This window comes from Telmatherina bonti (genome assembly GCF_933228915.1).
Source record: "Telmatherina bonti genome assembly, chromosome: 8".
Taxonomy (NCBI): domain Eukaryota; kingdom Metazoa; phylum Chordata; class Actinopteri; order Atheriniformes; family Telmatherinidae; genus Telmatherina; species Telmatherina bonti.
Genome location: NC_136626.1, coordinates 24,210,469 through 24,220,879, shown reverse-complemented (window position 1 = coordinate 24,220,879; position 10,411 = coordinate 24,210,469). Strand labels below are relative to the sequence as shown.

General features: G+C 39.5%; 1 protein-coding gene across 1 annotated transcript; it reads left to right on the top strand.

Moving 5' to 3' along the window:
- The first annotated feature begins 1,283 nt into the window (after positions 1–1,283).
- On the top strand, positions 1,284–8,831 carry lpla (lipoprotein lipase a). The gene is made up of 10 exons (XM_079245761.1): positions 1,284–1,534; positions 2,415–2,620; positions 3,641–3,820; positions 4,363–4,474; positions 4,952–5,194; positions 5,750–5,992; positions 6,655–6,775; positions 6,925–7,107; positions 7,190–7,297; positions 7,462–8,831. Exons 1-10 carry the CDS (start codon positions 1,432–1,434, stop codon positions 7,511–7,513), a joined length of 1,551 nt encoding a protein of 516 aa, XP_079101887.1. The 5' UTR covers positions 1,284–1,431; the 3' UTR covers positions 7,514–8,831.
- Positions 8,832–10,411: the final 1,580 nt, after the last annotated feature.

Below are 10,411 nucleotides of genomic sequence, written 5' to 3'. Positions count from 1 at the left end.
AGTGTTCACATGTGTATGCATACATCCATTCAGCCTGATGAAATCAAATTAATTGGAAAAGCAGTTCACATCTTCATAGTTTCCATCATCATTCTAAAAACAGACTTAAAAACATCTGCCTTGGATCAATGAGTATCACTTCCTTTATTTCATTTCTGGTCCAACACGGACGATTTCAACAAAAGCTGGAAGAGTTCTGGAAAAAGTATGGAGCAGTACTGAGTGAAAATCTTTTCCAGAGTGCCCAGGATCATTAGATAGCTTCAGGAAAACTCAAGCCCAGCCAAATTTCAACCTGAACATAGTTGGAGAAACATGGCTGTGCATTCCCCACCTGGTTGAGGATAAACTCTTGCTCTCTGCTCAAAAGAAAAGAAAACTTTAAAAGGAGTATGGATGATCAAAAAGATGAAAGCTATTGCTGCTGGGAAAGGGAAATATTACATTTTGCAAACATTTATCAGCTTATAATAACATGTAAGAGGGAATTTTCTGACACTATGTTTTATTGTACTTTCCCAGCTCGTTAGTAATATTTTTTAAAAAAAAATAACATCTTAATGTTTTCAACCCTTCAGCAAACTAGTTTTAAACTCCAACAAGGTGGATGTAATGCTTTCAGCGTGTTAGCAACGTAACTCTAAATAATACGGACAGATTTTGATCAATTATTTGGGGGGAAATTTCATAGATGGTAGGAGGAAGATGTGATTTTGGGGAAGATTATATTTTGGGATGTGATCTGGATCTCTGCCTGGATCCAGGAATTTTATAATTCTTTCCTAAATTCTTTACATTCTTTACAATGGGATATAGGCATAGTTTGGCATTAAAGCTTCTATCTCAAAAAGCCTATAATCTTTGGGGAAAAAAAGGAAAAAAGAAAGAAACGGTCATAAAAGGAAAAAAAACCACAATCTTTCTTAGTGCTTTTAGTATGATAGTAAAGTCTCTGATCTATATTCCTGATTTAAGTAAAAAAAATAAACAACTTGTGTTTTTTAAATTTGTCTGAAGGTGAGGGGGCAAACCTCCTGTAATAATTTAAAGATCTATGGAGCCAGCTGACAGTAGCCGACACTAATGACACTGTGTAAGTGAAACCTTCTGCATGCAGCTGGGGGCCAGTTTTCCTCAGAGCCTGAATGATGATCTACTCCCGGTTCTTCAGAGCTGGACAAAGTTTAGTCTCCGCCCCAAACTTGCAGCCAATCATGTTTGAATATTTAAATGAGCCACCCATAAAGATGACTTGAAGCGACAACCGTGACAGACCATAAGAAACTTCACCCTTAAACCACAACTCCACACCACTTTGTCACCGGTGCGTTGGGTTTAAGTGGATTTACAACTACTCACCTAAACTCAATATCATCTTTTACACAGGATATTTCAAAGATAAAGAAGTAAGAAAAAGCCTAAAAAAGTAATATGGGAAAAGAAAACATTTGTTTTTTGACAGTTTGGATACTTTTGGGAAACATTTCTGCAACTTTCTCTTCAGATCCTGAACCCACCAACGCAACTGTTTTTGGTAAGAGCAAACTTTATTATTTCCTAATGTGACACAAAGTTATAAACTTTGTATTGTTTAAAAGTGTTTCAGCTGTGATGAGGTAAATGTGGCACAGGAAGCAGGTTAATGAATGCATGCTGCGACTCTTTGACCGGGAATAGCCTTTTCTGGAGCTTTAGGAGTTCACGTCTGCATCCCATTTAAGCCATTCAGCTCCATGTGTGCGTGAGGAGAACCTGCTGCACTGAGCCTTTTGTCCGTGGAACGACCAGAAGCAGTACATGAACATATATACCATTTATACCCAAGCTTTAAATTGAAATTTTAACAAATCTTTATCAAAAGATATCAACCAACTTCTGCACATTTGCGCATATTATTCTTTATTATTATATATAACCGAAACAAATTATTGATTTAGGATGTTATTTTACAAAAAGTGTAACCTTCATAAATTTACAATGTAGCAAACCAGGAAAAGTGAAACTTTTTAACTTTGATGTGAGTCTGTAGAAATCCAGGAAAGACAAAAGGGGGCGACACTGACGCGCCTTTTATTGTCTATTGTCGTTTTTCCGCGGAGATCAGCTGTCACGGTGCGTGAGACAGTTTGCCACGCACTAAAACTGAACATATGTTAGAATAAATAAATAATAAACAAGCTCAAACGAGAGTTTCACGCTGTTCCATTGCTGCAAGGTGTGACTTGTGAAACTTGCAATAATAATGTTTCATTGTCAGAATCCCACCTGACAACAATCCTCTACATTCCGGTCATACCACAACAACCTAATGATCCCTTGTCTCTGCGTGTGTTTGTGTGTGTGTGTGTGTGTGTGTGTGTGTGTGTGTGTGTGTGTGTGTGTGTGTGTGTGTGTGTGTGTGTGTGTGTTAACAGTAAACACCACAGTCACCGCTGCTCCTCTGCCAACCACCACTGAATGGATCACAGATTATACTGACATCGTGTCCAAGTTCTCCCTGCGCTCCGTGGATATTCCAGATGATGACATGTGCTACATCGTGGCCGGCAGGCCAGAAACCATCCAAGAGTGTGAATTCAACCCAGAAACACAGACCTTCGTTGTGATACATGGATGGACGGTGGGTCCAACTTAACGCACTCTGCAGATTCAGCCTGTGCAGCTTTTGAAAATAACATGGAAAACAGGTGAAAAAAAAATCGTAAAATAAAATAATGAAAAAAATGGGATCGAGATGCTGTTAGGGTGAAATTACATCACAAACAGTCTACCGGATGAGAAATCATTCAAAAGACATGCATGTTCAAGATAACATCATCGGCAATGTGTTGAACTTTAAGACACTTTCATCCAGACACGATTCCTCTACAACAGCCCATTTGTAAGAGAAAGCAAAGACAGCATGCAAACAGTCCATGCATCTTCTCCTATAATGTGATTTAAAACCAGTCACGCACAAAATCTGAACCTGATGATGTCCTGGCTCCTCTCCAATCACAGTAAATCAGGCCATTTTCCTGCTGACAGTGTGTGTGTGTGTGTGTGTGTGTGTGTGTGTGTGTGACCATGCATTCAAAGTCTACCCTAAATATGTGCTACATTTGAGAGTGATTAACAAACATATTTGATACTTTGAAACAGTAGTTTAATGCATTTTGTGAGAAAAGTAAAATTAACAACACATAAAAAGTACAAAATGTAACTAAAGAGAAATAATGACTCAGGTGGCTTTATGGAAAAATTGCTTACATTTTCAAAAATAGTGCATAAAATAACAGAATTTTTTGCTATTGATGGGAATATGCAAAAGTGAGCTTTGGTGAGACAAATCAAACAAGATTCCCTTTAAATTCACTCACAGTTACTTATGTTAAATTATTTCCCTGCATAATAATACTCAAGAAATTCAAACATTAAGACAGTTTAATCAGATACCAATCTGTTTCTTCTGTAGTGTAAAGAAACTGGTTGGTGGACAGGTTAACATCACAGAGTTCTTGGACCACTGTTCGTATAATAAAGTAGCTGAACTGTCATCAGAACTGCAGAATCTACTGAATATAAAACACCTTTTTAATAACATGTCAATCCCATTTCTGTAATGCAACATGTTGGTGTGTGTGGGTGTGTGTTCCTGCAGGTAACAGGGATGTTTGAGAGCTGGGTGCCCAAACTGGTGTCTGCTCTGTATGAGCGCGAACCAAGCGCTAATGTGATCGTGGTGGACTGGCTGACCCGTGCTAACCAGCACTACCCAACCTCTGCCGCCTACACCAAGCTAGTGGGCCGTGATGTTGCCAAGTTTGTCACCTGGTTGCAGGTTAGTACTTTTGAACAAATGGCATCTAAGCTCAGTAATAACTGAATCACACGTTTCACTTGGTCTTTGTGGATTTTACCCTCTTTCTTTCACATGACAAATGTGTCGCAGTTCTGATATTAGTGTATTAGAACAGACTTTTGAGAAATATTTGACATTTAATGCACTTTACTTAGCGCAGTTGCTATGGAAATGTTTTTGTGCTGGATATGATTTTGATTGGATGCTCTTTTGGCTGCAGCTGTGGTTCGCGGCAACATTTCATCGCAAGTTTCACTGTTTAATGTGGTACAGCTTTTGTCTGAATGACTTCAAGGCAAAAACGTTCCTTGGCTCTCATGTATTTACCCCTAGTTTATGTAACCTCCAAGTTTAAAAGCTTGCAAAGATTTGGCAGAGTCTAAAATTACACAAAATTATCCTTGCTTTGGCTAAAATCCCAAACTGAAGTGCAGCAGACTGTTGCCAAGTCCAGCCTGCTAGCACGGACGGTTGTCTTTAAATGATGGTGAAGCACATCTCACCTGTCTGTTCTCTTGCAGAAAGAGCTGCAGCTACCTTGGGAGAGGATTCATTTACTTGGTTATAGTCTGGGAGCACATGTGGCTGGAGTTGCTGGAGACCTCACTGACCATAAGATCAGCAGGATCACAGGTAAGAACTTTTGTTAACACTTAACTCTGTTTGGCTTTTGTTAGATGACTCCAATACTAAATTTAGCGTCAGCAGATCCATGTAGAGTTCTGCACCTGAAAACAATCCAGCACACCAAAGAAACCTAATTCCAGGCCTGCATTGTGTGTGTGCACGCAGCCGGTCTGTGCCAGTTCAAATCCACTATGATGTTTATCCGGCTTTGAAATCACTCTGACCTGCTTAGAAGAATAGTGTGTTTACTGTGATCTGAGCGCAGCGGCCCATTAAGAGTTTGCAATTACTGCCTTGCATTGTGTCTTTGAGGTTCAGTGGTTCTGCATAGCTGCACAGGTCAGAAAGAGGCCAAACCAAGCGCACGCTTAGCTTTTATTTTTATCTAAATTATTCCACAGCTGTGATCCTCAGTTTGTTTTTGTACCATCCACCACCATAGAATGAGTACAAAGGAATCATCTTCCTGGTTTTACTACTCAGGTCTGGATCCTGCTGGTCCCACCTTTGAGAACGCTGATGACCAAAGCACTCTGTCCCGAGGCGATGCCCAGTTTGTAGATGTACTCCACACCAACACCAGGGGTTCCCCGGACCGCAGCATCGGCATCCAGAGACCCGTGGGACACATTGACATTTACCCCAATGGAGGCACCTTTCAGCCGGGTTGCGGCATCCAGAATACCTTGATGGGGATTGCGTTGGAAGGAATCAAAGGGCTTCAAAGTATGTAAAGCAACCCTCCCTGCCTCTTGTTTGCATCTACACTTCTAGTTATGATGCTGATTCATTACAAGTACTGCACCGTACAAGGCAAATGCTATCAAAGTCCATTTTTGGGTTAATTAATTGGAACTTTGTGTTTTTGTGGGGTAAAACAAACACATGCATGTATAATTTTAGAGACTTTACATTGCTCAGACCAGTAGCAGTTGCACAGTGCTGTAAAATCTGACAAATCCCTGTAAGTTTGTATGAATACAACAAACCACCTGGCTATGTAAAATCTTTCAGGGTTATGGTTAAATTATGCCTGTCTCCAGTCATAACACAGCTACAGACTCACAATGTGTCATAGAGATGAAAGTCTTGCTTAATGTCTCATCGCTTCACACCTTTAGCTGTCGTGTCTGAACAAAGCAAAGCAGAACTAAGTGAGAAATGCCGTGCAGGTCAGCCTCAATCACTGAGCGTGAACGTGTAAAAATGTGCAGACATGAGGAAGCAATTTTCCAGAAAGGATGATGTCATCGAACTCTTTCTTTCCTTTGTGTGTTGCAGATATGGACCAGCTTGTCAAATGTTCTCACGAGCGCTCCATCCACTTGTTCATTGACTCTCTGGTGAACACCCAGTACAAGAGCATGGCCTACCGCTGCAACTCTAAAGAAGCCTTTAACAAGGGTATGTGCCTCAGCTGCAGGAAGAACCGCTGCAACATGCTCGGCTATAACATCAATAAAATCCGCACAGCCCGCAGTGCAAAGATGTACCTCAAGACCCGTGATATGATGCCGTACAAAGGTAAGAGAAAGCCTCTAAAATCTGGATGATTGAAATTTGCAGGTCATTTTGTTGCCTGGAAGAAAGAGAGAAAATGTATTTAATATTGCGAAAAGTAGAAACTTCTGAGTGGATTTATGTTCTTTACTGGGCATTACTGGGAGTTAAACTGTGCACATGCTACAGTTTAAGTAATCCTTAATGTATTAACTACTGTGGGTGAACAACCTCTAGTTTGAACGTGGCCGATTGAAGCCAGCAGTAATACTAACCTAGTTAGCGGCAATGTTGACAGACTATGCACAGTTTATGAACACATAAGGCAAACAGCACATGGACAGGGAGTACCGTACACTCCAGAGGTCATGGGTATTTTGGTGGCTGGGGGTGGGCCAAAGTAACATGACACCTCTGCATGTAAGACACCACAGTGGAAGTGGAAAAGTTAGTTTTTCTCTTAAGAAATACTCATCAGCGCAAGGTAACTGTGTTATTGTGAAAGATGCACAGCTGCACTGAAAGCTCTCTATGTGCAGCAGATATACAAAAAAGGATTAAATGAATGAAGACTGGGATGATTTGAGTCAAATGTGTTTTTATGCAGCACTGTTACAAGGATTGTGTAAAGTTAAAGAGTTGTTGGGTTGTGTTAAAAAATGACTGTGTTTTGTCCCCTTCTGCAGTTTTCCACTACCAAGTCAAAGCCCACTTCTTCAGCAAGGATGAGCTGAGCTTCACAGAGCAGCCGATGAAAATTTCCCTGTATGGAACCCACGGAGAGAAGGAGGACATTTCCTTTGTTCTGTACGTATAAAACTTTGCTCACGTACATACAGTCAGCATGAGTTCGCAGTGGATCGCATTTCTGTCAACACAAATGTGGCAGCGATGCCTCAGAGGAGATTCAGGCCCGAGCGGCTGAACTCTGAACATCTCTCCCTTTAATCTCGCAGGCCAGTTTTGAACGGTAACACCACCTTTTCCTTCCTCATCACCACTGATGTGGACATTGGCGACCTGATGATCGTGAAGCTGCGCTGGGAGAAGGATGCGCTCATCAGCTGGTCCGACTGGTGGGGCAGCAGCAAGTTTCACATTCGGAAGCTCCGCATCAAGTCCGGAGAGACTCAGTCCAAGTGAGTTCTTTGCTGCGAGCCACAAAGCAGATCTGCTGATGTGAATGAGAGAAAGTACACTTTTGGTTTTGTTGAATTTCAGGGTGACTTTCAATGCTAAGGAAGGAGAGTTCGCCTACCTTGTCAGAGGAGGGGAAGACGCTGTCTTTGTCAAGTCAAAAGAAGACATTGCCAGCCGCAGAGAAAGAGGGTAAATTACAATTGCTCCAATTTATCACATATTTTGTTAAATAGTAAAATGTACAATCAGTCTTCTTAATGTGAGCTTTCCACACTATGCGTTACTTAGAAGATGACTTTATGGTGTCGTTAGAAGAATAACCTGAAGCTTTATCTCTCATGTTTACCATCCAGGATGCACAGGCTCAAAACGCAGGGCAGTCTTTTTGGTCAGAATGATGTTTGAAGATGCTCCTGAAGTTGCCCACTGTGCACGTCATCCATACCTACATACATATCCAAAGATGGACGACACACAGCAGCACCAGAAAAGTCTTTGCAAATAACTGGACAACTGATGAAAATTGATTTTTTAAATTTTTTTTGATCTTCCTGAATTTTTACTGAACTCTCGCTGCAACCAACACAACCTCATCCACAAGTGCTAGAAATCTGTCTGCTCATGACCTCTCACTTTGCTGTGCACATTCTGCTGCTGAACATGTTACTGGTTTCTATATGATGATGTCCCGTACCCTGCAACTCTACACTTTCAGTAGCTTTTGCTTTGTTGTAATCATCGTTTAAGCTTTTATATACCATATGTATTGTTTATACCAACTTTGATATATTTTGAGCCCATGAATTAGTGTGTTTTCTGTGCCTATGTGAACTTGGATTATTGGTGATGTATAAATGATTCATAGTGATAGGCTTGATCAAGGCACATCTTTGTGTGTTTTTTTTTAAAATGTTCACATTAATCAGTTTGTGGCTTATATTTGTCTCCATGTAACCACTAATTGCCAACAATCAACAGGGACCAAAGAAGCATTTACTATCTACTGAACGGAGAATCATGGTATTCTTTGTAAATACCTTTTTCAGTCATTTGTTCTGTTTGTTTTTTGAATATGAGTTAATTTTTAATATCTAATCTGTTGAAATCTTGTTTTTTTGATTGCGTTAGGTTTTGTGCCACTGGTCACTTTAAAAGAGTCTCTGTCCCCGGCAGCCATTTAGATTGCACCCAATAAGGATTTGCATTCTATAGTTTTGGTCATTTTTCCTCCTAAAACTTAACGGCAGTCACTCTTTTAAAGATGCAGAAATGGCTCAGTCCTCCTTAGAGGTTTCATGAATTGTCAACAGTCTCACCTGAAACTGTTTACCTCACTGTCTAAGCTCCTCCTACAACATGCCCTGATACTGAAAACTCAAGCAAAAAATATGACAAAACATGCAAACCTTTTAAATTTATGGTGGACTGGCTAAGGTGATATCCATAATACATCTCAAGAAATAACTTCACATTGTATTTATTGATTGTACATTTATATATTTGTATATGAAGCTGTAATATATTTTGGCAGGCTTCCATTGTCATCTATATTTCCATAATTGAAGCATTTTGTATTTGTCATGAATGAGGCTTTGGAGACATCTATCAAATTGGACTCAGTGTCAGCTGTTGAGTGCATTGACTTTTATTGAAGTGAAATACAGTGCACTGTTGAAAGAAAGTGAACAGGAGTTGTTTAATAAAGAGTTATATCCCAAATTAAGATATTCCCTACTGCTTAAGTTACTTTGAAATCATGTGTTGGAGTTGGAGGAGCCACTTAAGATTTCTGGGATAAAAAATACAACCTGGGACATGATAAACATGATAAAGTACTTTCATATAAAGCTAACTTCCCAGTTCATTTATGGGTTTTCCACAAACAATGAATGGGGGATTTTCTGTTAAATTGCTGGGATCTTTTTAAATTATGGATTTTTTTCAAGTGTGATAAAGATTAATTTCTTTATTTTTGTTTTTCTTTCTAAGTTGAATCAATCTTCTGTCTGGGTCCAGCTGAAGTATAGTTTCCAACTAAAGAATATTGTCCAAAAAAAAGCTGTGTAAAGCAAGATCTGTAACAGGTTTTCATTCTGGACCACATCAGTTCTATAAATGCGGGCCGGATCTCAAACTACAATCCTTGAAGGCTGACAGGTTTTACATGTTTCTTTGCTTCAGCACAACTGACTCACATTAAGTGGTCACTGTGTACAGCTTCACAACAAGCTGTTGGATCCATCAAATTTTGAATCAGGTGTGGAGCATGGAAACACTTCAAATCTGCAGGAATGGGACTTTAGTACTGATGTTATAAAGGGACAATATTAACCCTTAAAAAAACAGCTCAGAAATGACACATGCCACTATGAAACCATACAACCACAATCTGTTTGAATGCTTTTGGCATCATAGTAAAGGGAACACATGAGAGTTTTTAAGATGGGTAAATATCAGTTTATGTGTTACTGGGAAAAAAAAAAAACGAAAATGGCACAAAAAACATAGCACACACAAAAAAATTCCCTTTGGAAGGATGCAACTTTAGCTCTAAATCTCTTTCAAATCATAGTACAATATGTAAACATTGTCTCTTCCAAGGACAACTTTGATAAAATGAAGCAAAACAAAATTAGAACTGTTTTAGAACATAGAGCTCAGGCTAAGGCTCCAAAATTGCCAATTTGGCATAGTTTAGCAACATTTGTTCTCTCTTTCCCCACTGGGGAATCTCAGGTTATAAAAGGCGAATAAAACAAACAAATAAAAAACGAACAAAACAATAATTTGGATGCACGAGAGTTGTGTATTTTCTGCTTTTACTGAACTGATGCTCATTAAACATGCTACCAGTTTAAATTAGCTGCAAATGACCATCAGGGGCTTTTATTGAGATGACAGTAAGTAGATGGTACAGTTTAAGCTCCTTGGACCAATCTTTAAAAGACTCTATAACACTAATATACACTACTCACAAAAAGTTAGGGATATTTGGCTTTCAGGTGAAATTTATGGAAAATGCAATATGTTCATGCTTCAGTGATATAATATCATAAAAGTAAGACATTTAAGTAGAAGGATGCTCTACTGATTTCCTCATCTCAAAAAATTCATTCAACACAAAAGGTAACAACAATGGTAGTTACACCACAACAAAAAATTTGAACGTCTCAATATCTCATCATGTGCCCTTGAGCATCAATTACAGTTTGACAACGACGTCTCATGCTGTTCACAAGGCAACTTATTGCCTGCTGAGGCATGGCATCCCACTCTTCTTGAAGGGCAGCCCTCAGGTCATTG